The sequence below is a fragment of the Lolium rigidum genome, chromosome 7, assembly GCF_022539505.1.
Source record: "Lolium rigidum isolate FL_2022 chromosome 7, APGP_CSIRO_Lrig_0.1, whole genome shotgun sequence".
Lineage (NCBI taxonomy): Eukaryota > Viridiplantae > Streptophyta > Magnoliopsida > Poales > Poaceae > Lolium > Lolium rigidum.
In genome coordinates, this window is record NC_061514.1 from 318,333,895 (window position 1) to 318,360,874 (window position 26,980).

Sequence of the window (26,980 nt, forward strand, 5' to 3'; positions counted from 1 at the left end):
ATGGGATGCGGAATATGCTGTTGCTTGGAGAAGGCCGGAGCCTGTTTCTGGGCCCGCCGCAGAACTGCGCACGTTTACGCTTGTGGGCTATGATGGTCTTGGCCATGGGCTCAAACGGGCCTGCAGCTAATGGAGTATGCCCTTCTTACACCACAAATGGAGGGCTTCCATGCTATAAAGAAAAACAAATTGAGGGCTTCCAGATTTTGAAAAAAAAAATCTCGGAAAAATAGAATGGAGTATTCCCTTGGTCTAAAAGCATGGAGTGTTCATTTTCCTTTAAAAAAGCTGTTCGAAAATAGCTACGAGAATATGGATCTAGCTAGAACTGAATTTCAAAGACTCGAAATCGGTATTTCAAGGGTATTTGCGCCACCGCCGGCGACGCTAGGGTGTTCGAGGGATACGTCGATTTCCAAACAGAGGGAGACGAACGAGTTCGGAAGGGGAAGGAGAAACACGACGTTAAGTCGATGTGGAGCCACCGAAATACCCAACAACGTCTACCCTAAGAGCATCTCCAGCCGCGTCCCCCAAACCGTCCCCCAAAGCGCCGGATTGAGCGTTTGGGGGACGTATTTCGTTGGTGCCGCGTTTGGGGGACGTCGCTCCCCAGTCGCGTCCCCCAAACGCCGCCCCCAAACATTAAAAATAATTTAAATAGGTAGAATAAAACTCTTTACTAATATTCAAATCGGTTCAACATAAACAAAATACATATAAAACTTCGAAAAAACATAATTAAATTACATATAAATTATTTTAAACTACTACTTCTTCTTCTTCGATGATGGCCCCGCCTCGTCGTCGTCATCACGATGGCGCTTCCTGCTCGTCACCTCTTCCGAAGAGGCGGTGTCTGCCGACGCGTCGGAGTCCTCCTTGTTGTCGTCGGTGCTCGCCGGCTGCGCCTTGGCCTTGGCCTTGGCCTTGGCGGTATTGGCCTTCGCGTCCGCCTTCGCACGGGCCACCGCCGCCTCCTCTGACCCTCCTTCCTCCGCGTCCTCCTCCACGCCCATCCATTCCTCCGCGCTGTCAAGTGGCGGGAGGGAATCGTCGTCGCTGCTGGGCGTCGGAGCTTTCTCCCACCAATGGCGCCATCCAGCGGGCTTTCCCTTGCTCGGAGGTGTCGGACGGGAGCTCGGAGATGTAGCTCATCGTCGCCGGAGGTGTCGGATGCGGCCGGTGAAGATCCAAAAGCGCCGACGTACGGGTCTTATTGAGCGCGGATCAACGGCGGCGCGAGAGTTGAAAAGAGCGGCGGTTGCTCTTCCGAGGAGTCCCGACTCCATTCCGGCGGTTGCCGCGTCGTCGACGCGGTTGCCAATGCGATGGTTCCGCTTCCGGCAAGCTGCACCGTCGCTACGTAGGCGACGGCCGATCGTCACAGCCGGCCGACGCGTCGGGCCCGCGTCGGTTCGCCTCGCTTTTCGGTGTGTCCGGCGTCCCCGGAGCGTCCCCTGTGGGACGGGGACGGGCTCGGGGCGCCGGACACCGTATCGGGCCGCGCCGGACAAAAATGGTCTTTGGGGGACGCGGCTGGAACGGTTTTTTTTTTGTCCGACGCGCCCCAAATTCCTTTAGGGGACGGTTTGGGGGACGTGGCTGGAGATGCTCTAACCCCTAGGCATTTGCTATGTTCTTTTTTTTCCCGTTTGGACCTGGGCCAAGATATTGAGACCAAATATCTAGGTCCAATACACTGACCCACCAAACACATACAATTGGGGTATTCGGGTCCGAATGCTCCTGAATGTTTTTTTTAACAATGCTCCCGAATGTCTAACACCAAGGTTCAATGCAAACATCCAAATGAGCTGTCGCCATCACCTCTCGGTCCAAGAGATATATTTAATCTATATAGCTTCAAGCTCCCATGCATACGTTTTACGCCCATAGCCACGTCCCTTATTTCATCATTATTATAGCCACTTTAGCGTCCTTGACAAGACTTATCTCCCCAATGCAGTCTCAAACGATTGACTACACCTCGCGTCGGTGACACATTCGGCTCACAATTCACCCTACACAAGTTTAACGTTTCTCATGTGTCTTTAAAAAAAAGTAATTACCATAAAACCATGGCATTTGTGTCAAGTCTATTTTTTTACTAACCACATTTCTAGTATTTTGCTCGCCTTCTATGGTAGGTTATTTATAACCCAAATTTCTCGGTATATAGTAGCAAATATTAGAGGATTGTAAATTTTGATCACCTTGCAGAAATGGCTACCACTAGATGCCACCTCAGCTATTCGTAAACCCATTAAATGTCTTGGGACGACCCAAGAAATGACGACCATGGAGCTCATATGAAACTCATTCTTTCACAAACGTCCACGGTCCAGATTTATTATTAGCAGCTAAGTAGGAGTACAATGTGAGAAAAAACTTCCAAAAATGAGATGTTTCCGTGAGAAATTCAGAAAGAAGAATATACAAACTTTTCACAAATGGAAACATGCGACCGGACTTGGAAAACCAATGGGCCTGGGCTGCCACGTTATATCTACAACATCCGGCGCGTTGGACTCGTTTGTTTCCCGGGCAAACCCAGTAGCACCGGGTTGATCGATCCATAGGTAGTTCCGCTTCGTCCTCCCCCTCTCTGCCGCGATCGCAGCGGCGGCACGACGGAGAGAGACGACATCCCGACCGGCTTGGCTTTGCTACAGATTCGTCCTCTGCCCGCCCCGCGCGCGGCGGAGGCGGTTGTCGATCTCGGCCTGAGATCGATCGATGGGCAACGCGAGCGGCAGGCTGGAGGACATCGCGGACGCCGAGATGGACGAGGGTGGGCGCGGCCACGTGCGGCGCGCGTCCTCGACGGGCTACGTCGGAGGAGCAAGGGGTGGGGGCGGAGCGGGAGGTTCGTCCTCGCCGGGGAGCCCGCCGCGGCCGCACTCGCCGCGCATGTTCGTGCCCCAGGTCAGTCAGATCGATCAATCACGTAACTGATCCTTTCTCCCTCCCTCTCGATTCTTCTCTTGCAGTCTTGCACGATCTGTCTAATGCAATGCGATTGAGGGCGTGGTTAATTTGTGAATTGTGCTGCGATTAATTCAGTTTTGTTTTGATCACGATCAGCGTGTGAGTGATTCGATCCCTCGCGCGCCTGTTTGGCGGATACCGTCTCTCGATTCGATTAGATTTTTTTTTTTTGAGGAATGATTCTATTAGATTACAGTGGGGTTGGAACTTGCAAGACATTGATTTACTTGCTGATGACTATGGTTAATTTGAGCCCTGCGGACCGCATCGTCTCTCGCACCCTAGCCCGCTGCCGCCCTGTCCTCCTTCCCCTGTCCCCCTACCCGTCGCCCCCAGAGGTGCTGCCCGCCGAAGGCCGTGGCGGCGATCTGGCCCTTGGCTGGGGCCCTGGCTCCCTGCACGGCCACATGGAAGGAAGGTCACCGTGCTGGGCTTGCCGGGGCTGAGGACGCTGCCCGGTGGCGCTCTCCTCAGGCTACCGGCGGCCGCCCCTCCATCTGTGGCGGTGGGTGGTTCTCGGGATCTGGCGGTGGTGGCCTGTGGTGGTGGTGGAGGTGCTGTTGGTGGTGCTCTCGGCGGTGGTCCTAGAAGCCGGCGGCGGCTTCGGATGGTGGTGGCGGCACCGTCTTCTTCACGAGAGCGGTGGACGTGAGTGCTGCTCTGCGTCCCCGGACGTGCGGGCGGTGGGGCTGCAGCGGGCTAATGATGTGGCGTGTTGGCCTCTCCGTCGACTAGTGGTGTCATACATGAGAGATCTCGTTCCCCGGCCGGATCTCCGATTTGACCGGGTGGATGGTGGTGGGGTGCTTGGGACCAGGGGAAACCCCTAGCTTGCGGTAGCCACGTTGTTGTCGATGCCTTTGGCGCCGGTTCCCTCCTCCGAGGCTTCGTTGAGGTCCCGTCTCCCCCACCCACCCTTGCCGCGGGTGAAAACCTTAAGCCCCGCGTCGACGGTGGCGGCATCATGACGTCGTTGACCTTGTTGAAGGCACCGTCCGGGACTGCTGTGATGGCTAGCGAGCTTCCATTCATAGGTGATGGTGCTTGGTGATGCTTCATTTGTTGGTGACAGTGGTTGCTGCTCCTTGTTTGCTAATCTCCCCGATGCCTCTTCGCTCATCTGCTTGCGTGTTCTTTGTGGCGCCATTGTGGTTTATAGTGTTGTCTGACGCGGCAGCTGATCCTAATTTCTTCAATGGACCTTGACTCTGCTCTGGAGCGTTCTTGGGGGAGCCTCTCTCTCGACGGTGCGGCGCTCTTCGATCCGGGGTGAGAAGGAAGTGATCCTTCTTCGGAGTCAGAGACCGTGAGCTGGTCGAATATGTTCATCTCGAAGCGATGTAAGGATTACTTCCATTGATGGTGCCTCCTATGGTCCCTCCTCCCCTAGTGTCGAATTTCGGGAAGACGATAGCCTCGGCATCCTCAAGCAGAGCTTCTTTCTTATCTTCTGTTTGTTTGTTTCTCGTAGTCTAGTAAGCCGTGTAATGCACTTTGTATCTGCCAGAAATGGCCTTATTAATTTAATAAGGAAGGGCTACGGTCTTATGTTTAAAAAAATTGAGCCCTGCTACCTCTATCAGAATTACGCCGTTGGTGTCTGAAGAGGTGTTGATCCGAAACTTATTGTTGTTCAGATGATTTGCTATTATGTATAACTGAACTGGTTTCTAGTCAGAGATGAACAAGGAAAAACAACATAAATTCACATGTATCAGCCAACTCGATGTTTGCCCCAGGTTTATAACATAGTTTCTGTCTGTAACTATGCCCATAAAATAACAGTTATTAATTTGGCTAATTTTTATTGATGCCAACTGGTTTTGAATCTATAAAAATCAATTTTATATCTGAACATAAAGTACAGAGCATGTATATAAAGAAGGTCGCCGAGAGATTTTTAGTCGAAGACACTCCCGGCAATGTCCTTATTACTCCTTCATCTCTGATGAACAATACAGTTAGATCTGTTTGTTGCTGTATACAGTTTTCTAACGAACAATACAGTTAGATCTGTTAATGGCCTTAATTTGTTCTAGAAAAGAAGTTGTATATTTGTTATCCAACATGTCAGGGTCTGCTCTCTTTTCAACGGTTTTATCAACCCCTCATTTGGTCCAGCTCTTCTTGCACATCATTTCTTTCCAATACGTTTGATTTTAATTATTTTGAAACAGATTTGATATATAATTGTACACTGCAGAGTCCTGTAACTCCACTGCAAAGAGCTACAGATGTACCACCTCCGGTGTTCAACCAGATATTGATGCGTGATCAACAGGATGATTCTGACGGGCCCCCTCAAAAGAGGATTCCTACTCTGCTTTTGTGGCCTCATGGAGGGAAGAACATTTACGTGGAAGGATCCTGGGATAATTGGACATCAAAGTACATTTTTCATTAGCCAGATAGAAGACTTTCATATTCTCTTTCCCCCTAAAACTGATCAACTTAATGGAAGACTGACACTTTCAGCATACATGACAGGAAAACTGTTCAGAAATCTGGGAAAGACCACACCATCTTGCTAGAGCTTCCATCTGGAGTTTACAGGTACAGATTCATCGTCGACGGAGAAAGGAGATTCCTGCCCGACCTTCCCTGCGAAACCGACAACATGGGTAACATCGTGAATCTTCTTGACGTCAATGTGAGTATCAATTTATGATCATACCAAGCATATATAGAGCATCACTTCGGACACTGACGCTGATCATATCTTTGAACCAAGTACTGTGCTCTTACTCTTGACGATTGGGCATGTGGATGCAGGATTTTGTGCCGGAAAGCGTGGAGAGCGTATCGGAGCTGATGGCACCTTCCTCCCCGGACTCCAGCTACGGCTTCCAGGTCCCCGATGACAAGGAGTTCAGCAAGGAGCCTCCCACCCTCCCGTCGCAGCTCTACCTCGGCGTGCTCAACTCTCGCAGCTCGGAGCGTGAGTGCGCGAGGCCGAGGCATGTCGTGCTCAACCATCTGTACATCGAGAAGGGGTGGGGTGCGCAGCCATTGGTGGCGCTCGGCCACACGCACCGGTTCCGATCCAAGTATGTCACCACCGTCCTCTACAAAGCCATTGAGAGATAGCTAGCGTGTAAAAGCTGCTGCTGCCGACTTCCTGAAGACATTGTCGATTAGAACAAACATAAACCAATGTGTTATGTGTACTATATGCAGGAATGATTTAGCCTCTTGCTGGTCCTAAATTTGTTATGGAATTGTGAAGGTTTTTATTGAGACAAAGTCGATGACAGTGCCCAAGAATAAACTCAGTTTTCACAAAAGGTTATAGTGTTTCAAGTGCTCAACTGCGTCACCGATTTGGTAGACGCAGGTGTAGACTTGCCTGTTTTTTTTTTAAATTCGATTTTTTTCAAACTTTTTTAAATGAAATAATTCATGCAAGTACATATTACCTTATACTTATTTTTTTTGAAACTTTGAAATATCATTTTTGTCGATTTTTGAAAAATCGGTTCACCTACCCCGAGCTCCCATTGGCTACTGTCGTGCTAAACTACTCATTTTATTGCTGTGCAATTTGGTACAGAAAAACAAGGGGATCGATCTCCAGGTCCAGGCCTAAGAGTGCCCGTAAAAGTTAGGTCCTTAAAAGACGAGTACACGGCGAGCTAAACGGTTTATAAGGGGCAAAAACTGGTGGTGCAGAACAATCCTGTAAACCCTGTTTTACGGGTTGAGTTTAAGGGGGCTGTTCTACGCCACCACCAAACTGGAACCCTAAAACAACCATTGAGCACGAATAAAAGTGGCGTCTTCAACATCGATGTAGTTGGACAAGTGCTTCGCCGGCATGGACACTCCCTGGTCGATCTCGATCACATCATCGTCATCGACATCATTATCGTTAACCTCTTCGTCGGCAACCTCCTTGACGTGAACCTCATCACCAAACGGACCGATGAAATCATCAACGTTCATCGCGGATTCATTGAGGACATCCATGAACTCTGATGTGGACGCATCACCGAACACCTTGTCAGCGTCGACGACGTTGGGAACCAGAGGCGTCAGGGAGGAGGGGGCGCGTCCTTGGGCGTCGGGGCAGCAAGTTCGACACGACTCACCGGCTTCTTCACCTTGGGCGCTGCGGCTCCCTTCGACCCCGTGGACTTGGTCTTTGTGCGACCCGGCTTCGGCACGGTGGCGGGGGTCACTGCCGGCGCAGCAGCGGGGGCCGCCGGGGCTTGATACACGGGGTGGGTGCCCGCCTGCTTCCTCTTCGCCGAGATGGTGGCGGAGATCATGGCCGCTACCTAGACCGAGGTCGGCGGACCTCCCGACGCGGTGGAAGCGACGGTCACAGGGACGTCGACCACCGTCGACGCCGGCGGTACGCCTTGAGCAGTCTGCGGGGTCTTTGCGAGGTCCATGGCGGCGACTTCCGACCACGTGGTGGCCGGAGAGGGTGGGGGCGTGGAGATCGGGAGCGACGGTGGCGCGGGAGGCGGGAGATGGCAGATGGGCGGGGTGAAATGTCCCTGCACGCAATGAAAGGGAGCAGTGCGGGTCGCGTTCAGTTCACCCTCCCAGCCCTCACTAGTAGGGGTTCCCGAGCTGAACTGGACCGGAACTAGAATTTTTTTTACGGGCCGAATGTTATACGGTATACGGATACTCCTTATGGACCAAAATCCGTATACTAATTGTCATTATGAAAGTTTGGGCATTTTACGGGCAGTGCTAGAATGCTCTAATAAAAATCGGAAGGCCCGATAATGAGCAGCTAACAGGCCCAGGCCTAGGGAGTCCATTAAACAGAAACTTGCAGAACTGGAGGGCTGATGAGCGAAATGTTGCACTCCGCGTCCCAACCGCGTGGGGGTCATTTGCGTCATTTCTCCGCTCTGTTTGAAAGATGCCAGCAGATCGTGCATCATCGAGCAATTCCTCACTTTGGCAGCCCCACGTGTACAGAGTCTTTGGTGGACGTAACGGAGCGTTTCGATGTTACCAAAAATGCCCTTGCACGCATCGCAGAGAGAAGAAATGTCATCCCACAAGTGCTCTAATCATCTTTTCTTTGGACTTTTTTTTTGCGAATTCATCTTTTCTTTGGACATGTTTTCGTGCTTTTCACTGTGTTTTGTCATCAAACAATCAGGCTCGGAACAAGAAATAGGCATTGTAGAGGATGCAATTGTACAGGCTTAGGCGCGCTTATTGAAATCAACATTCCTATCTAAGATTGGCAGAGTTGATAGAAATCATTGCTAGCTGGTTCTAGTGCCATTCTTTCCTTTCCAAAATCTTGAACATGCTACTATGGCATCAACCAACGCATACCATATTCCACAATTCGAGAAAGATAACACATTGACAAAAGGAAAAAAAAAAGGTTAATTTGAGGAACGCAATTGTGAGAAGGTAGCAACCAATGTCTAGTGGCGTGGACGAACATGTATAATCGGCCCGACATATTCCATGAGGCGCCACGCCTAAAAAACAGCATGCATTCTTAAGAAATATGGCCTCCTAGAAAGGGTAGAGGAGGAGTAAGCTAAGGGCCGATGAATTAAATTTGTTTCGATCCATTGAAGGAGTCAATGTCACAGATAGAAAGCACGAGGAGACCGGTACCTATACAAAGCTAGTAAAGTCGGTACAAGAAGTGGTGTGGCTAAAATAAAATAAAAATAACATTCCTATTTGAGCTTGGCAGGCTCCTTGCTTGCCATAATATAGTACACATTAGTTTGCGTGAAAATTAAACTCCACTACTTTGGCCAAGTTTGTTGAGAAAAATATCGATATCTACAATACAAAATGTATAACATATTAAAATATACTTCACGATCAATTAAATAATATCGATTTGACACTCTAGATGTCAATATACTTTTATATAAACTTGGTAAAAGTTCACACGGCTTTACTTTCAAAAAATCTTATACTTGACACTAGATTTAGCATAAAAGGAGTAGAAAACATGGTTGACCATAAGTTGGTACCACTTTTATTCTTTCTATTCTAAAATCTTGACCATGGTGACTATGCCATCAGAAGTGGTGCGGCTCAGGTGTGGCTAAAATCAAAACTCTATATTCCTATTTGGGCTCGGCAGAGTTGGTACTCCCTCCTTATCATAATGTAGTGCGTATGGTTTGCAATTCAAACTCTACTAAATTTGATCAATTTTATTGAGAAAATTATCAATATTTTTTGAAGCAAAGAAAATCATCAATATTAGCAATACGAAATGTATACCATATTAAAATATAATTCATGATTAATTAAATGGTATTAATTAAAATTCTAGGTGTTAATATTTTTTATATAAACTTGGTAAAAATTCACACGGCTTGACTTTAAAAAAATCTTATACGCAGTAAATTTTAACATAGAGGGAGTAGAAAATGTGATTAATGATAAGTTGGTGCTCCCTCCGTCTATAAAATAATATTAGATATTTATCTAAATTCATATGTATCTATACACTAAAGAGTGTCATACATCAGAATTTACATAAACTTGGAACATTCTTTTATGAATAGAGATAGTACCAGTTTTATTCTTTCTATTCAATAAAATCTTGACCATGGTGACTATGCCATCACCTAACCTGTACAAAATCCCAGCACAGGAGAAAGAAAAAACATTGACCGGAGAAGAAGGCAGGGCAGGGGCAGTTTAGGGAACTCGGCTGGCGGAAGGTAACGGCCGCGTCTAGCGGCGTAGGCTGGGCCTTGTATAAATCAATCCGGGAAAATTCCACCGGACGCCACGCCACAGAACGCTCCCAGCCAGCCCCTCTCGCGTCCGCCGCGGCGCCTACCCAGTTCACCGGCGTTCGTGCGCTCGTGCCGTCTCGATCCTCCGACCCCCACCCCCGCGGCGGCGACCATGGCGGATCAGCTCACCGACGACCAGATCGCCGAGTTCAAGGAGGCCTTCAGCCTGTTCGACAAGGACGGAGATGGTAAGCGAGCCCCTCCCTCCTCCTCCTCCTGCTCTTCGGATCTCTCCGCCATGCGAGATGCTCGCCTCTGCACGCGCGGTTGCATTGCCCTGTTGAGCGCGCGATGCCCCTCTCGTAAAATTTTAGCCGCCGGATTGTAGATCCGGCCCGGATCTGGACCGAATCGAGGGCCAAACCGTGTCGCTGTCATCTGCGCCTAGTGGCCGGTTTGATGCGGACCGGACGCTTATCTTCGGAGCTGACCTTTTCCTGACAATGGCACCTCGTCGCCGTCTACGTTTTAATTTTGGGGATCACGTCGCCTTCTTCTAGGTTTTATGGTCTGGATCGCGTCGCGGTCGTATCCACTGTTACTTACTGGACGCATCATCTGAACAAATACTAGTTCTGCGGTTAATTCAGTTTAGGCAGTTATAAGTCCATCTGGAATTCCCTGTAGAAAATTCGCCACCATTTAGAAATTTGACGCAGGGATATATTATTCTGTAATATTCTATGGGGTGGGTTAAAAGGATGACACAGTGAATCTAGCGGTGCAATGTAAGATTTGAAGTAATTTTGCGATTAAAAAAAGGGACTCTTCTGTTTCTCTAAATATGGTAGAGGGTTGGGTCGTAGTGCGTTTGGTTCTTGCCCAAGTTGGCCCTACCAAAATTTTGGTTGGCTGGCCAACATTGGCTAAAAGAATGAACTATATAGTTGGTAGTGGAGCACTGGCAAGCCAAAAACTTGGCAACTATGCAAACAAGAGCCAAACTTTTGGTCATGACCAAACAAAATGGTATGGCACACTTCGGTCACAATCCAAACATACCCCAACTTCTTATTCAGCTTTGAATGATCTGGCAGTTAAGTTGTGTAGATACAGTGTTTTGGTTCTCTGTACTGTAGTTGATTTTTCTTTTGTCCTGGGCGACTCAAGCAGGTAACAATTCTCTAGTATTTTGGTACCGTGCGTGGATACATTGTTTTGGTTCTCTATATAGTACTACCTGACATTTCTTTTGTCCTCAGCTAGTCTAGAGCAGGTAACATTTTTCTAGTATTTTCGTACCCTGATTAGCTGAATTTGTTAGTCATGTACTGATGTTAAAAGTTGGTTAATCATGTATAGAAACTATCTCTGTCTGAACATTTCACAGCAAATATATTATTGCAATAATCTGTTTTGATGTTAGCATGTGAACTTTGAACAATCACTCAAGCGAATAATCTAGATATGTAAATTGTGCCTGAACAAGATATACTCAGTATAGTATGGACACGTTTAGTTTTAGCATATTTTTACCCTGCGTAGATATTCTTTCACTACTTTCAAACTTGTTTGGACCTTACCCATTGCTGGCAATAAGTGGCAGTTTGTTTCCTTTTCTTCGCAAGCTGATCTGTCATAATTAGACGTGTCGTGTACAAAAAATACTTCCCATTCTTCAAAGAAGAATTATTTTGTTTTGAGCACAACTCAATGTTCTGTGTCTGATACTGGTTGAGCGTATCTCTTACAGGTTGCATCACAACCAAGGAGCTGGGAACGGTCATGCGCTCGCTGGGGCAGAACCCAACGGAGGCTGAGCTCCAGGACATGATCAATGAAGTCGATGCTGATGGCAACGGCACCATTGATTTCCCAGAGTTCCTCAATCTGATGGCTCGCAAGATGAAGGACACCGACTCAGAGGAAGAGCTCAAGGAGGCCTTCAGGGTGTTCGACAAGGACCAAAATGGCTTCATCTCTGCTGCTGAGCTCCGTCATGTCATGACAAACCTTGGCGAGAAGCTAACCGACGAGGAGGTCGATGAGATGATCCGTGAAGCTGATGTTGATGGTGATGGCCAGATTAACTATGAGGAGTTTGTCAAGGTCATGATGGCCAAATGAGCATCTCCAGGGATCGTGCATTGCGTATTAGTTAAGATGCAACTCTTATTTGATCGATTTCCAGTTAAGCATCCTACTAGCTGTAGCTGCTGCTAAAACGGACAACGCAATTCCTGCTATGTTCCTTCTATCCAGTGTGTTTCCAGATCTGTTGTGTTTTATGTGAACTTGCCCCTACCTGGTGTATCCTGATTGCTGTTGGGCCCGTTTGTAGTATATTTTTTCATCATCTTGTGCTTGACTCTTCTAGTATCAATGGAAAGCTGGTGTTTATCATTTCCTTGACTGTTTATTCATACCACAGTTGTTAAGTTGTTATCTTGTGGTTCTGTGCGATGCATTTTGTAAACTGCAGATATAAGACCTATATGTATATAATGCTGGATCAGACACATTTTTTCAGCACAATAAAAGAGACCTGTCTGTCTGGCCTGCTGGGTGGGTTGCAATTAACAAGTTGTTGGTTGTGATAGCAGCGGTGCAGCATGAGCTGTGGTAGGTAGCAACTACCACACAATTCAGGCCTTCTTAAGGCCTGACTCTACTTCTGCTTACGTGCTGTGTGCTTGGAAGAGTAGAACCCATGGAGCAGGAGAAGAAATACAAGGTGCTCTGCCTGCACGGCTTCCGGACAAGTGGGAGCTTCTTGAAGAAGCAGATCAGCAAATGGCACCCTTCCATCTTCGAGCAATTCGACATGGTCACAATAGATCACGTTCAATTGTTTTGCCTTTCACTTTGGTTTCTCTCCTTCTAATTTTGGTGGTTTTCAGGTCTTCCCTGATGGTATCTACCCAGCTGGAGGGAAATCAGATATAGAGGGTATATTCCCCCCACCGTACTTTGAGTGGTTTCAGTTCAACAAGGTAAACTGTTCAGATAAAATCCTAGCTGAATTCAGTGCTTCCAAATCCCATTGGCATTTGATATCTAGCCCAGTTTGGTCACCGAATACTCGTGTATTTTTGCATAGGAATTCACCGAATACACAAATCTGGATGAGTGCATTTCATATCTGTGCGATTACATGGTGAAGAATGGACCATTCGATGGCCTGCTCGGATTCTCCCAGGTAAAAAGTCCAAGAGAACTGCATTCAGCTGTTCGAGGTGCTTATGATATAAATTCTTTTTGTTGAAAATCAGCTGTATGTTGTACTTCATCTAGTAATTTCTCTGTTTCCAGGGTGCAACGCTTGCAGCCCTTTTGATAGGCTACCAAGCACAGGTACATGTTTGTACACTCTTAGTTTCTGCAAGTTTGAGTAAATTTACAGAGAGAATACAAAGGAACATGAACAACTGACTGCATTTGTATTGTATATAGTGAGTCAACTGCTTTGACATCAAGATATCGTTTTCAAGCAGAGCATCCCCATGATCTAGCAAATTCAGTTGGTAGTTTTAACTTGTGAGTTTTGGCTATTACATTGTTTTTGACACCTTTACTGTAGAGGAAGCCCCTACGGTGTAATTTTATATATAATAAATAAACAACACTTTACAAGCAACGTTTCAAAGATTTCAAAAGAAAGAGTACATCAAGGAGGGAAAAAATGTACAGCAAGCAACATGGATCAACTAACAGTAGCAAGCAACATGGATCAACTAACAGTAGCAAGCAACCAGTCAATAAGTGGTTTTGGCTATTATATCAATAAATAGGGATCTGGATCTCAGTCTTCATCCTGACAAGAGATAATCTTTTATATCAACACTAACATTCAATCGGGAAAGCTATTCTCAAGAGAAATTTACTATTCTAAACATATTTTTTTTATAGTAACACTCAAGTAAAGGGAAAGCTCTTCTTGAAGATCATATGCCAATGATCCCTTAATCTGACACATAAATTTTTAATACCAGCTTTATGTCTGTCTAACCTAACTAACAGGCATTTACTAAGAACACAGAGACTTGGAAAGAAAATTTGGTTCTCCTGGGAGATTGTTCTCCTTACTGCGTGATGTTTCTGCCTATGTGGATCCTGATTAAGCTCAATTATTTAGTGCAAGGTGCTGAATGATCACCCACCAATTCAGTTCATGGTGTCAGTATCTGGGAGCAAGTTCAGGGACCCAAGCATTTGCGATGTGGCCTACAAGGCCCCGATCAAGGTGAAATCTGTCCATTTCATTGGAGAGAAGGACTGGCTGAAAATACCTTCCGAGGAGCTGGCTGCTGCCTTTGATGACCCTCTCATCATAAGGCATCCCCAGGGTCACACTGTTCCCAGACTTGGTTTGCACTCTTCCCCATCTTTCAATGGGATTACTGTCAAAATCTATAGAATGAGTGACAGTTTGTTTTTGTTCCGCAGACGAGGCATCCGTGAAGCAGCTTTCTGAGTGGAGCTCCAGCATCCTGGAAGACCTCAAGAGCTCAGATGCTCCTCAGGTCTTGGAGTCGGTGAATCCATCCGATAAGGACAACGTTTGTGTGGAGACAGGAGAAAACCTGATGGAACAAGTGGCAGCTTGAAGCAGTAGCCAGTAGCTGAACTATGCTGGTTGAGTGGTGGTGGTGTCTGAAGCATTGTTGTTTGATAGCGTTATGCAGCATACGTGATGGAACTTGTTCACCCATATATGTCGTGACTTAGCGAGTATTGTCTCACTAAGATAAGAGAATAAATCAGTCTTGTCTGAATCTGAATCTCCCAATCGCCTTTTCTTTTTCCTTCCATGTCCATCCTTCATCTTGAGATCAATTTTGGAGAAAGAGAGTGAAGATTAACATAGTAGAGCATCAAATGCTACACTACTATTTAGCCTTCCCTTCAAAGAGAAAAGGAAAGACACCTCAACCTACTGTCTATGTTTTATCTGCTTCCAGGCCATGAACCAAACGTAAAACCTATACATCGATCAACAAACATAACACTGTAGGGGAGTCCTAGGAGACCTATGTGCAAGAGAACCTAAAACACTACTTCCCGAGGGAGATACTCTGCAGATGCCTCATGGTGCGGAGCTTCTTTCTTCAGCCTCACCTTCACAAACCCAAACTACATCCTTCAGCTGAGCGGAGAGTTTTGTGTAGAACTGCAAACAGTTGACATGATTTTGTAAGATTTACCATCGGAAGAGAACTGACTTGTACTGTACCTATAACAGTGGACTCAAGATAAATACAAAAAACTGCATTTTCCTTTGCATAAACCACCATGAATAATTGCATAGCATACAAGTTTCAGGAAATAAGCTACACTGTAGAAGGGCCAAAAGGAAAAAATAAATAAAAGACTAACCTTCTGAAATTCCAGAGTATCTCCTTTTGCCTTTTTGAGCTCAACAACATGCAAGGATGGGGCCACTTGGAACACCTAAACATAACACAGGAGAATATCTCTTAATCGCTAATTGCCTTTTTCCTGAAACACATTTCTCTAGCTGGTGTTTTTGTCTAACCTCAGTTGCAACATTTAGATTTCCTTTTCTTCCTGGTTTTAGGTTCTCCATTCGCATCTGAAAATAAGAGATAAAATAAAGGTTTAACAGATTAATACATGGGATTGACAAGGACAGTCTCATACTCATATCCAGTGTTTATGTAAAAAACAATTGCAAACCGTTGTTAAAGGTGGTATGAGTAATATTGAATGGAAGATGCTTATCATACCTTGTAGTTTTTCTTTTGAATGTCAAACCCAAGTGGCTTAGCTGCTGCTTCTATCCTAGTGATGATCTCTCCGGGAGGGCACTGTGATGTAAATCTTTTCTCTCTCTTGTACTTCTGTTTTAGATTAATAAAATTTAGCTCACTGCATCAACTGCATAACTACTCTTCAAAATATGTTCCTAACCTTATCAGTTTCAAACAAATTATCTAGATTCAGTCCCCTATTCAGTGATATCAACTCAAATGCGTTCATAGAAGCTGGTTGTCCTTCCATGTCCTCTTTCACAAGTTTTTCCTGGCAAATGTAGTAAACATTTATTTAATCTTATTTCACCCATAAATGGCCAATGCATTTTCAGTGATTATCCAATTGATTACTTACTTCCGAGTCTCCAAAAGCAGCATCGACATCATCCAGACTAGTTTGGCATTTCTCATCAAAGACAGGTGGCTTGTACCCTTTTTTGAACCATTGGTCTTTTAGTAGTTGAGCAATAGTTATCCGCTGAATAGAATAATGAAGAACTAAGTAAGAAAGAACTGGGCAGGTAATGTAGTGATAGACATCGAACAATTGCAGTAAGCTAACACTATTCCTTAGGCTCCATGATATCAGTTTTATTGACCTTTTGGCGAGTAATTTTAAATGTCACAAATGGAATGCTATGTCAAAAAAACTTACAGTGGAAGGATTAGGATCCAGAATTCTGGCAATCAGCTTTTTAGCTCCATCAGAAAACCAAGATGGACAATTAAATTGTGCTGCAGAAATCTGTTCAGAGAAAAAAGAGTAAATAAAAATATATAGTCATTTATTTATTTTTGTATTCCTTCTATGTACCTTTTTATAAAGGGATGCGACATTGTCATCTTCAAATGGCAGAAATCCAGCAAGCATCACAAAAAGAATTACCCCACAAGACCAAAGGTCTGCGAGTGCACCATCATAGCCCTTATCCTCAATAACCTGCATATCAGATATCGTTAGATTATAGGCATTTTCAATCCTGGATAAAAGACAACAACTTTAGAAGCAGAAGTTACCTCAGGAGCTACATAATTTGGTGTCCCACATGTAGTATGTAGTAATCCATCAGCCTGTTAGGGGTGAAGTAGTTGAAGAGTGGTATAAATGTTAAATTCCACCAACAGAAAAACTAGAAAAGTGCGCTAACTTCTGCAATTTTTAAGATTGTTATATGATATTACCTTCACCTGCTCAGATATAGCACTTAAGCCAAAGTCTGAGACTTTCAGGTTCCCAGCAGTATCAAGCAACAAATTCTCTATCTGGCATACATAACACATCAGTTTGTCAATTAAAAAAATTCTGCTTGATCATAATTGTTGATATGTAAACCAAAACCAAGGGTTGGAGTGGTTGATAGTAATACCTTCAAGTCCCTGTGGTATACACCCCTGCTGTGGCAATAATCTACAGCATTGATCAATTGTTGAAAGTATTTGCGTGATTCATCCTCCTTCAAGCTTCCGCGGTCAGCCTGATTATGAAGTAGGTAGAAATCAATAAAAGTGTCATGTAAATAGCAGCCACAGTGATATAGATATTAATTTTGTAGTCATTGGTATTGGTACACTGCGAAACGTCCAAGACATATTGATATGATCAAATAAGAAATGTGATGGTACTGACGATTATATCGTGGAGCTCTCCACCTGTAACATATTCCAGAACAATGAAAATCCTTGCTTTACTTCCCATCACCTGTTATAATTAAGGCGGAAGAAGACCAGTTAGTTATCAACTGTAAACCTGAATGTAAATATTTCTAATATAGGCAATCCGAAGGTTGGTCTTTACCTCATGCAGGCGAACAACATTGGGGTGCTGTATCAACTTCATTGTACAGATTTCCCGTCTAATCTGTCGTAAAAAAGGTTTGAATCGTCATCAGCATTAAGGTTGCATATATATTAACCTTTATTTCCTATTTAGTGTGAAACCGAATATCATGAGCAAAGTTATTTTTGCAGCTCACTACAGAACTGGAGCTATGTACCTTTTGCGGCTTCATTTCTAGAAATCGGAACACCTACTATGAGCTAGGCGACTTTTTCTATACTGTGAAAACCTACGAAAGTAGTGCAAAAATCATGTGAGGTAATAGCACGATACTCACATGTTCGACCAATCCGTGCTTCTGAACCTTCACCTTGTCAAGGATCTTGATGGCAACATGATCCCCAGACTCCGTGTTCTTTGCGATCCGGACCTTTGCAAATGTTCCTTCCCCAATTGTGCGCCCAAGCTCATACTTGCCGACGCGGCGCCTCACTTTGAGCGAAGCTGCCCTCCTAGCCTTATACATCTTCGAACAGAGTCTTTCCTAGGCCACTTTTACCTACTCTGTAAAGACTGAACAATGGAAACACTGAATCAGAAGAGTGAGATTATTTCTCATAAAACTTGCAATTTAAGATTCACAGGATCATCGCCGGCACGAGAAAAGGGACGTGTGTCTGAAATCTCTGCAGAGATGATGACTCACTTCAGACATCTAATGCCGTGGAGTCGTCTAGAGAAAGTTCAGAGGGGAAGTAGAGGCAGACAAGGATACTACTAGTAGTTGTTACCCAAAAAAAGTAGTAGTATAATAAATCTGCAAGGTGCAAGTTTCATTCAGTGAAATTTCCCGGAAGCTGCAGAAACCTTAATAATAGTAGTAGTTAAGGCGTGCAATTAAACCTCAGGGTGTTACTACTTGAATGTAGCGAACGTCAGGGACCCCCTTTGCCATATCAAACAAACAAACCGAAGCTGTCAAGGTACCCCTTTATAGGCAAACACGGGAAGAAGAAGAAAGAGGACATGTAGTACTAGGAAGAAAGTTCAGCGGTTGGATCTTGCCGTTTATAACACCTAGAGAGTCGTGTTCAGAAAAGCCATTCATTCATTGAAATTCTAGACAAGCATGAAGCCTCATGTAGAAAGTTCATTGTCGAAACTATTGAAAACTCCTGCCCGCAGAGACAAACAATCACTAGCAAATCTGCAAATGTATTTTCTCCGAAGGGGTCGAAACGAAACAAAAAATGCTGACACATTGCTGCACATGGACGCCACACGCCGAGGGAATCAACACCCCCGGCCGCAATCGAGCAAGAAACGAAATCCCCTTAGCTTACCCGTAGCGCTGACCAGGATCAAAGCATCCCGCAGAATTCCCCGAGATGCTAACCAATGCAAAGAACTCTACAGCCTCTGGTGCAGACGGGTAAATGAAGGACGAGAGCTGGAGCCGTACCTTGGGAGAAGAGCGGCGAGTCGCCGCCGGAGAGGAGAGAGGAGAGAGGCGCTCCGACGGCTCACGGGGAGGGACAAGGGAGGGAGAAGCGGCGGTGTGTCTGAGAGGCAGGAAGGGGGGTCATCACCAGAGTTCGCGTTTTGATGGGGCTCCTGGCCGTTCCGTTTTGTAAAGGCATCATGTGGTTGACAGACTGAGACAAAACAACCCGCCCCACCAGCCTCGTACCTACACTGTTGAAATATGTTAACGGCATGTTGTTGAATTATACAATGGGGCATTTTGGGTTTCTGGCTTTTCTGCGGCTCCAGGGAACGGCAACCCTCTTCTAGTTGTGTTCTGTTTTTCTCTTGGCACCGATGTCCGAGTTACTGGTATTATTGTATTATGGAACGGTGGGAGTAATGTTGAGGCTTTCATTTAAGTGTTTGTAGGATAATAGACGGTCATAATTTATTTGGTGAAGTTTTGTTTTAAAACGAGGGCAAAAGATTTGCCCTATTCAATGTAAGATATGAGTTTTACAAGAGAGTAAAATGACTATATTACAAAACACTCTACTATCGTAGCATCAATTTGCTCATGCGTTTGGCGCCCGCTAAAACCCAAAGCTTCGATTCACGCTTAACTTTTTCTAGAATGATTGGGGGTAGAGCTTGCTTGTTCTTGAAGACCCGGGTGTTTCCTTTCGATCCAAATTTCCCACGACACAAATAGGGCGAGGGAGGCCAAATCCTTGGGTCTCGTCATGATGTTCCACCAATTGTGGATGGAGTGCTTTGGCCAAGCATGTAGGTTGACGAAATGAAGGACACACCAATCCTTGATGGGATCCCAAATCCTTATAGTGAAACGGGCGATCCATCGACTACATCGTGCGTTTGCATATTGAGCAAGCACCACAATTTTGCCATTCTTGGTAAGGTTCCAAGTGATATCGTCAAGTAAACCTTGATTTTTACTAAATTTATACATCATGTATTTGGGGATAGAGGGGGTAGTCCAATGTAGTTGTGTGATAGTATGGAGGGTGTGTGCGTCCAATATGGTATCTCCAAATATTTTCTATACTATCAAATTATTTGCATCTTATGATAGTCTTAATTACTGTGTTGTCCACATGTTATCTAAAAAGGAATGATGGATTCGGGGTCCATTACATGTTTTTATGCGTATCTTTTGATTCTTACTATTAACAAAGTTGCCGTTAGAGGGGTGTTGTTGTAATACTCCGTGTATCTGCCCTGCATATAATTTTAGAGACTTCCAGTCATTTTACAAAGATCGCACCGACACAAAGGGGCGTGAACACTTCATGGCCGAAACAAACACACTTAGGGGGAAGCTCAGTATTGTGGCCAGAGACTAAAAGTGACGACAAAGGGGCATCGAATCTCTTCAACAATATTATGATGGACGTGGCGTGAATTGTTTGGAAAGAGAGTAAGCGACAAATCATGTGCGGCTAGGGCACCAATCACGATTGGCGGGAGGAGGGATCGAAGTCGCGACAAAGGAGTATTGTCGCCTTTTCACCGGTGTTATATAACGTGCATAGCGTGGAATGTTTGCAAAAAATGTAGTAGGTGGATCTAAAAAAATATTTTCATAATTTCTTTGGGGGTGGTATCAACCCGCTAGCGATTGGTAAACTTTCCATTAGCAGGTAATTTATCTGACTTTTAGAATGTTTTTCGGTACCGGCCTATAACGTTTTGCAACGAATAGACTGTGTGACACCAGTTGTGTTGGTGTTTTTCAACGAGCACATTGGTACTATATTCTTAGCTTATCGGATATATTTGTTGTGGGCGCTGGTCATATAGTTCTATTTCGAGTTTGCAGGTAGAGTGGGAGAGAGAAAGACTTTGGTTAGGCTTGATCACGTTGTGCTGCGGTTTCCGGTTACCAGCTGCTACGATCTGTCTATTTTATGTTTAGCGTAATCTAATGAGGATCGTGATTAACATGCTCAGACATTCTTCTCAATACGAAGGACGTCGATCCAGGTAGAACGACGGTGTTTCTGCGGCCACATGCGTGGAAACAAAACTATGCGGGATGTCCCTTTTTTTTTTAGCGCGAGTAGCTACTCTACCAAAAACTAAACGAGGCTTCTCATCAAGATCATGCCGTTCCTGGTCACATTTTTGTATGCAAGTTCGGATCGAAGGAGGCGGGTGGTGGTACGACTTTACGAAGCTTCCTCGCAGGTGCCATACACAAGGCGACGGCAGGAGATATGACGCGTAGTACTACGTACTGTGGCTTGGCCGTATTTGGAGCTGGACGCAGGCGGTTTTGGAACTTGTTCTTCGCACACGCGCCCATGGAGCTAGAGCGGTGCGGTGCGAGTTGTTGGAGATTCCAGGACGTGCGCGCGCGGTTGAGGAGACTGCAGGCTGTACTTTGCCTTGTTTTTTTTTAAGTGTAATTTGCCTTGTTGCTTATGAATAAAAATTCCACTAGTAGAAAAAAAGGTTTTGGTTTTTGGCATTAGCACCGGTTGTGCTACGAACCTAGACTAAAAGTACCTTTAGTACCGGTTCGAGAGGCTAGAGTTTTAGCACCGGCTCGTGTCTACTAAAGGAAGTTTTAGTACCGGTTCGTGACATGAACCGATACTAAAGGGTTTCCTGCTCCCCACGCACCTCTACCCCCTCCTCCGTGGATATCCTTTTTTAGCTCTGCAAAACATAAAAGAAAATGATAGAAAATTTTAAAAATAAAATGTGACATTCCTATATGTTACACAACCTACTATTAGGAAAAAATAATAAATTTTGACTTTTGACTTTTTTTTGCATAAAAAGTTTAGAAAAAAATAAAATAGCATTAACTTTTGCATATGATGCTGGAAAAAAACGTATAATATATTAAAATGATCGTGGGAAAAAAGTTACATCCAACATCAGAAAAAAGCTTATAATATAGAGTGAAATGCATCTGCAGTCCTTGAAGTTGTTGGCTATGTCTAAGACAGTTCTGGAACTTAGAAAATGCATCACTGCTACGGTCTCCAATCTCGCTAGGTATGTCCATATACGGTCCATCTTCAGTACAAATGACGACCGCTGCGGTCTTCCAGTGTACCCAGTCGCGGAAGCAATAAGAAAAGGCATGCTCGATGGTACTCCGTAGCAAATACAATCGCGTGTATGTGCAAATCGATCTAGCTTAGCTGCATGTTTCGAACGTGTTCATCTCGCTACGTCGGACGTCAGTAAGTGAGGCTGAGACAAACAGTGGTGACCACAGCGGGCACCGCCGCCGTGCATCCGGAAACTGAAGTAATCCTGGGTAGAGTAAGAGCATCTCCACTCGTCTTCCCGAGAAGCCCCCACGAGCCGTTTTTTACATTCAGACGGCGAAATCCGGTCCAGTCGTGCCTCCGGTTCCTCGATTTCGTCCGGATTTGGGCCTAAATTCATCAAGCGATCTCACGCCATCCCCGGCCCCCGGGGAGCGCTCGGGGACTCCGGATGGAGCAAAACCAACCGCCCACCCCACGTGTCTCCTCTTTCGTCCGGACTCCCCGGGCCATCCTCTTTTTCCCCGAGAAGCGCCGCTTGGGGAGCACACGACTGGAAATATACTGCCCCCCCATGCCAAAAATTGATCCAATCCGGACGAAAATTTCGCCGGATTTGGGCGTGGGGAGCGCCAACGAGTGGGGATGCTCTAAAAGCATCTCGAGCCGCGAGTTCCGAAGCGTCTCAAAGGGATTTGGGGCGTGTCGGACAAAAAATCGTTCTCAACCGCGTGTCCTAAAACCTCGTTTCATCCGGCGCAATTCGATACGGTGTCCGGCGCCTCGAGCACGTTCCCCCTACACAGGGGACGCTCCGGGCACGCCAGACACAACGAAAAGCGAGGCGGAGAGACGCGTGCCCGATGCGTCAGCGGCACATAAAAATCCGTCCCTCTCTCCCGCCAAATCGCGCCTCTCCCGCCACATCACGCATCTCCCGCCGCGCATTTCTGCCCTCCCAACATATTTCACCGCCTATCCCGCCGCGCATTTCTGCCCTCCCAACATATTTCACCGCCTATCCCACGACGCCACTCTGATCGCGACGACTTCAGCGGGAACGATCTCTTTTAAATGCAAACTATTTGAATTTCTGTTTGGGGGCGGCGTTTGGGGGACGCGGCTGGGATGCGACTTCCCCCAAACGCGGCACGAAGGAAACATGTCCCCCAAACGCTCAATCCGACGCCGTTTGGGGGACGCTTTGGGGGACGCTGCTGGAGATGCTCTAAGGGCATCTCCAACGGGGCGAAGCAAACGGACGATGAGCGACCGATTGCGTCCGTGTGGGTCGAAAATGCGTCTGGAACACGCTCCAGCGGGGCGACGCATAGTGACCGGGCCATCCGCAGCGACGCAAACCCTATGCATATTTGCATCTGGGATGCGTCGCGGCGGACGCTGCGCGGACACCCCAAGTGGCTCGCATTTCCACCTAGCCCGTCTAGTAGCGAGCCTGTATCGAGGGCTGCTGGCGCGTAGTCAACAACTTCCTTGTGACGGTAAAGCACACGTCCGTTGGGAACCCCAAGAGGAAGGTATGATACGCACAGTGGCAAGCTTTTCCCTCAGAAAGAAACCAAGGTTTATCGAACCAATAGGAGCCAAGAAGCACGTGAAGGTTGTTGGTGGAGAAATGTAGTGCGGCGCAACACCAGTGAAACCGGCGCCAACGTGGAACCTGCACAGCACAATCAAAGTAATTTGTCCCAACGTAACAGTGAGGTTGTCAATCTCACCGGCTTGCTGAAAACAAAGGATTAAATGTATCGAGTGGAAAATGGTGTTTGTTTGCAAAGAACAGTAAAAGCAGTAGAATGTATTCAGATGTAAAATAATGGACCGGGGTCCACAGTTCACTAGTGGTGTCTCTCCAATAAGATAACTAACATGCTGGGTGAACAAATTACAGATGGGCAATTGAGAAATCAAGATTCAATACATATCAATGATGATTACTATGAGATTTAATCAGGGCATTACGACAAAGTACATAGACCGCTATCCAGCATGCATCTATGCCTAAATAATCCACCTTCAGGTTATCATCCGAACCCCTTCCGGTATTAAGTTGTAAACAACGAGATAATTGCATTAAGTATGGTGCGTAATTTAATCAACACAAATATCCTTAGACAAAGCATCAATGTTTTATCCCTAGTAGCAACTGACACATCCACAACCTTAGAACTTTCACGTCACTCGTCCTGCATTTAATGGAGGCATGAACCCACTATCGAGCATAATTACTCCTTCTTGGAGTTACAAGTATCAACTTGGCCAGAGCCTCTACTAGCAACGGAGAGCATGCAAGAACATAAACAACACATATATGATAGATTGATAATCAACTTAACATAATATTCTATATTCATCGGATCTCGCCAAACACAACATGTAGCATTACAAATAGATGATCTTGATCATGTTAGGCAGCTCACAAGATCTATAACAATGATAGCACAAGCTGAGAAGACAACCATCTAGCTACTGCTATGGACCCATAGTCCAAGGATGAACTACTCACGCATCAATCCGGAGGCGGGCATGATGATGTAGAGCCCTCCCGGTGATGATTCCCCTCTCCGGCAGGGTGCCGAAGGCGATCTCCTGAATCCCCCGAGATGGGATTCGCGACGGCGGCGTCTCTGGAAGGTTTTCCGTATCGTGGCTCTCGGTACAGGGGGTTTCGCGACGGAGACTTTAAGTAGGCGGAAGGGTAGGTCAAAGGGCGTCACGAGGGGCCACACACCGGGCCGGCGCGGCCGGGGCTTGGGCCGCGCCGCCTTGGTGTGTCCCCACCTCGTGGCCCCACTTCGTCTCCCTTTCGGTCTTCGGAAGCTTCGTGTAAAAATAGGCCCCTGGGCGTTGATTTCGTCCAATTCCGAGAATATTTCCTTACTAGGATTTCTGAAACCAAAAATAGCAGAAAACAGCAACTGGCACTTCGGCATCTTGTTAATAGGTTAGTGGCGGAAAATGTATAATAATGCTGTAAAGTATGTATAACACATTCAAGTATTGTAATAAAAGTAGCATGGAACATAAGAAATTATAGATACGCTTGCGACGTATCAAGGGCATCGCTTCCGCGTCTGCGCCGCAGTTTTCGCCATCAATGTCGCGTCTGTCTCTTGTGCGCGCGCACTGGCGGGCGGCGGCTGGGCTTCTGCGCCGCCTTGAATGGCATCATTTCCCGCACGCGGCCGGCCTTAAAAGTCGACCGACATCGATCGTGGCATCACACCATGGACACCTCCACTCCCACCACCGCCGCGCGCTGCCGCGACACCATGGGGAAGAAGAAGAACGACTACGAGGCGTCTGGCAGGGGCACCAAGAAGGTGGAGCGACCGCACAGGGTGGCTGCGCTGGTCAACATGGCGCGGCTCACGCACGAAAGCTGGACGCCGTGCGACGGCTGGGGGGGACGTGCACATGCCTGGCGGCTGGCGGCTCAGCTACCTCCGGGTGCCTGTCCCACTCGTGCCTGTGCGCAAGCCATATAGGAGCGCGGAGATCCGACGCAGGCGGTGGTACCTGCCGCCGGACCTCCGCCGCCTACGCCCGCTCCTCCTCTGCTTCCTTCTCCGCGTCAGCCAAGAACTTTGCGTCCCTGACCGGTCGAGGAGGTCGTCGGTGCTGTCTTCGTCTTCCAACTCCTCGTTGGAGCTCGAGACCGGGGGAGGTGGAGTCGGAGGTGGAGGCGCGGTAGGCTGGCCGCGGCCGGCGCTGCTCATGGCAAAAGGTGGAGGTTATGCGGGGGCGGCGCTAAGGTGGAGGCTATGCGACAACTAGGGTTTTGTGTGAGAGGAGATGAGATGCTCGCGCCCATCTTTATATAGGCCAGAGGCAGGCGACGGTCGCGGCACGCGTGGCATCGCCATTACTTCGTGCACAGATGTAGGCGACCGCCGCGCACCACGTGAGGTATCGCCATTAACGTGGCCGCAGACTGCCGAAGCGACACCTCAACGCCAGTAGTGGCGCGCCTGAGAAGACGCATCGAGTCTGGGTCACTGCCAGGCAGACCCGACGAAACGTCTGCCAGACGCGAGCGGACACTTTGTGCGTCCGCGCATCGTCCGAGACGCATATTTGGACCAGATTTACATCACTGCGGACGACTAAGTCACTATGAGTCGCCCCGCTGGAGCAGGACCTAGACGCATTCTATGACCGGGCAGCCACAAACAGTCGCTCGCTCGCTCTGCGTTCGTTTCCTTCGTCCCGTTGGAGATGCCCTTAGGATTATGCCGTCTAGTCCTAGGGGAGCTGCCGACGTAGCTACTGCTGTTGTTGTCGAGAACATGGAGGAACGTGTCATGCAGCACGTGGCAGAAGCGGTTGGAATTGAGATGAAGCTGGGCGGGATTGGGAGCCCCGCGGTGCCACATCAGCAAAATACAGTGGTCAGTCGTATCTAGGACCGTATGTGAATGTAGCGATCGAGATTAAGGACCGTAGTGGTGCATTTTTTTAGTTGAAGGACCGTTTCAGACATGGCCAACAACTTCATGGACCATAGATGCATTTTACTCTATAATATATTAGCAATGCTAGGTGGTGGGTATAAGGTAGAGGCTGACCATATAGATCTTACAATTTTGCACTCGAAGAATAGGTGTTTTATAGTCTCGCCGTGATGATAAAATGAACATGTTTTGCTTTCCTGCCAATCACATTTTGTAAGGTTACATTTGGTGAGAATTACCCATCAACGAAGATACCATGTAAACACCTTAGTTTTAAGAAGGATCAACTGGAACATCAGGTTGGTTTAAAGCATTATATATAGAAGCTACCGAGAAAATTCCAACGAAATACATAGGAATCTAGACACTGTAACAAGGCATTCCACGATGCTTGTATAAGGCCAATGAGACTTCTTGACACATTCGGCGGTGAAGTCTCAAACACCTGTTATGGTAGCATGTCTTGATTTTTTTAATATGTAGCTGACATGGGGATGATTTATTGGATCCGCATGATTAACGTTCCTGATTTAGATCTAGAAAGGAGGCCATGAGGCCCATAATAAAATAGAGGGCCTGGAAGCATCCAAATCCCAGGAACCAGACATAAAAACAGGTAAAAGCCCATCAAGTAGCCGACATTAACATAAACTTATCTTTGTATTTGTAACCGACTTGGATTGGACTCTGGCCTCGCATATAAAGGCTGGAAGGAGCCAGCAGGGAGGGGACCAGATTAACTCGTGGAATATTCACCGTAACCTTAGATCGATTCTAG

At 46.6% G+C, this 26,980-nt stretch overlaps 4 protein-coding genes across 4 annotated transcripts; 3 read left to right on the forward strand and 1 right to left on the reverse strand.

Moving 5' to 3' along the window:
* Positions 1-2,739: 2,739 nt before the first annotated feature.
* On the forward strand, positions 2,740-6,078 carry LOC124669367 (SNF1-related protein kinase regulatory subunit beta-1-like). The gene is made up of 4 exons (XM_047205991.1): positions 2,740-2,928; positions 5,195-5,379; positions 5,479-5,641; positions 5,764-6,078. The coding sequence occupies exons 1-4, from the start codon at positions 2,740-2,742 to the stop codon at positions 6,076-6,078; spliced, it is 852 nt and encodes a 283-aa protein (XP_047061947.1).
* A 3,662-nt stretch (positions 6,079-9,740) lies between these two features.
* Positions 9,741-12,086, forward strand: LOC124669385 (calmodulin-1). Its single transcript, XM_047206008.1, has 2 exons — positions 9,741-9,931; positions 11,437-12,086. Exons 1-2 carry the CDS (start codon positions 9,856-9,858, stop codon positions 11,808-11,810), a joined length of 450 nt encoding a protein of 149 aa, XP_047061964.1. The 5' UTR covers positions 9,741-9,855; the 3' UTR covers positions 11,811-12,086.
* A 274-nt stretch (positions 12,087-12,360) lies between these two features.
* LOC124669384 (dihydrofolate reductase-like) lies at positions 12,361-14,458 on the forward strand. The gene is made up of 6 exons (XM_047206007.1): positions 12,361-12,510; positions 12,584-12,676; positions 12,784-12,882; positions 12,996-13,037; positions 13,819-14,050; positions 14,130-14,458. Exons 1-6 carry the CDS (start codon positions 12,394-12,396, stop codon positions 14,288-14,290), a joined length of 744 nt encoding a protein of 247 aa, XP_047061963.1. The 5' UTR covers positions 12,361-12,393; the 3' UTR covers positions 14,291-14,458.
* LOC124669383 (CBL-interacting protein kinase 31-like) lies at positions 14,249-18,804 on the reverse strand. Its single transcript, XM_047206005.1, has 15 exons — positions 18,697-18,804; positions 17,572-17,807; positions 17,253-17,315; positions 17,085-17,156; positions 16,825-16,932; positions 16,640-16,720; positions 16,475-16,528; positions 16,272-16,397; positions 16,113-16,202; positions 15,813-15,935; positions 15,615-15,725; positions 15,431-15,544; positions 15,220-15,276; positions 15,060-15,134; positions 14,249-14,853 (listed from the first exon to the last, which is right to left on the reverse strand). The coding sequence occupies exons 2-15, from the start codon at positions 17,758-17,760 to the stop codon at positions 14,770-14,772; spliced, it is 1,347 nt and encodes a 448-aa protein (XP_047061961.1). The 5' UTR covers positions 17,761-17,807; positions 18,697-18,804; the 3' UTR covers positions 14,249-14,769.
* Positions 18,805-26,980: the final 8,176 nt, after the last annotated feature.

What these genes read in the sequence shown, in the direction of transcription:
- LOC124669385 (XM_047206008.1), top strand. Translation starts at nt 9,856, where the DNA reads ATGGCGGATCAGCTCACCGACGACCAGATCGCCGAGTTCAAGGAGGCC. An exon ending in GTTCGACAAGGACGGAGATG is followed by an intron (nt 9,932 to 11,436) that starts GTAAGCGAGCCC and finishes TATCTCTTACAG; the next exon opens with GTTGCATCACAACCAAGGAG.
- LOC124669367 (XM_047205991.1), top strand. Translation starts at nt 2,740, where the DNA reads ATGGGCAACGCGAGCGGCAGGCTGGAGGACATCGCGGACGCCGAGATG. An exon ending in TGGGATAATTGGACATCAAA is followed by an intron (nt 5,380 to 5,478) that starts GTACATTTTTCA and finishes CATACATGACAG; the next exon opens with GAAAACTGTTCAGAAATCTG. An exon ending in TGAATCTTCTTGACGTCAAT is followed by an intron (nt 5,642 to 5,763) that starts GTGAGTATCAAT and finishes ATGTGGATGCAG; the next exon opens with GATTTTGTGCCGGAAAGCGT.
- LOC124669383 (XM_047206005.1), bottom strand. Translation starts at nt 17,760, where the DNA reads ATGTATAAGGCTAGGAGGGCAGCTTCGCTCAAAGTGAGGCGCCGCGTC. An exon ending in ATGTTGTTCGCCTGCATGAG is followed by an intron (nt 17,157 to 17,252) that starts GTAAAGACCAAC and finishes TAATTATAACAG; the next exon opens with GTGATGGGAAGTAAAGCAAG. An exon ending in ATTTGTTTGAAACTGATAAG is followed by an intron (nt 15,545 to 15,614) that starts GTTAGGAACATA and finishes AATCTAAAACAG; the next exon opens with AAGTACAAGAGAGAGAAAAG.
- LOC124669384 (XM_047206007.1), top strand. Translation starts at nt 12,394, where the DNA reads ATGGAGCAGGAGAAGAAATACAAGGTGCTCTGCCTGCACGGCTTCCGG. An exon ending in TCTTCGAGCAATTCGACATG is followed by an intron (nt 12,511 to 12,583) that starts GTCACAATAGAT and finishes GGTGGTTTTCAG; the next exon opens with GTCTTCCCTGATGGTATCTA. An exon ending in AGTGGTTTCAGTTCAACAAG is followed by an intron (nt 12,677 to 12,783) that starts GTAAACTGTTCA and finishes ATTTTTGCATAG; the next exon opens with GAATTCACCGAATACACAAA.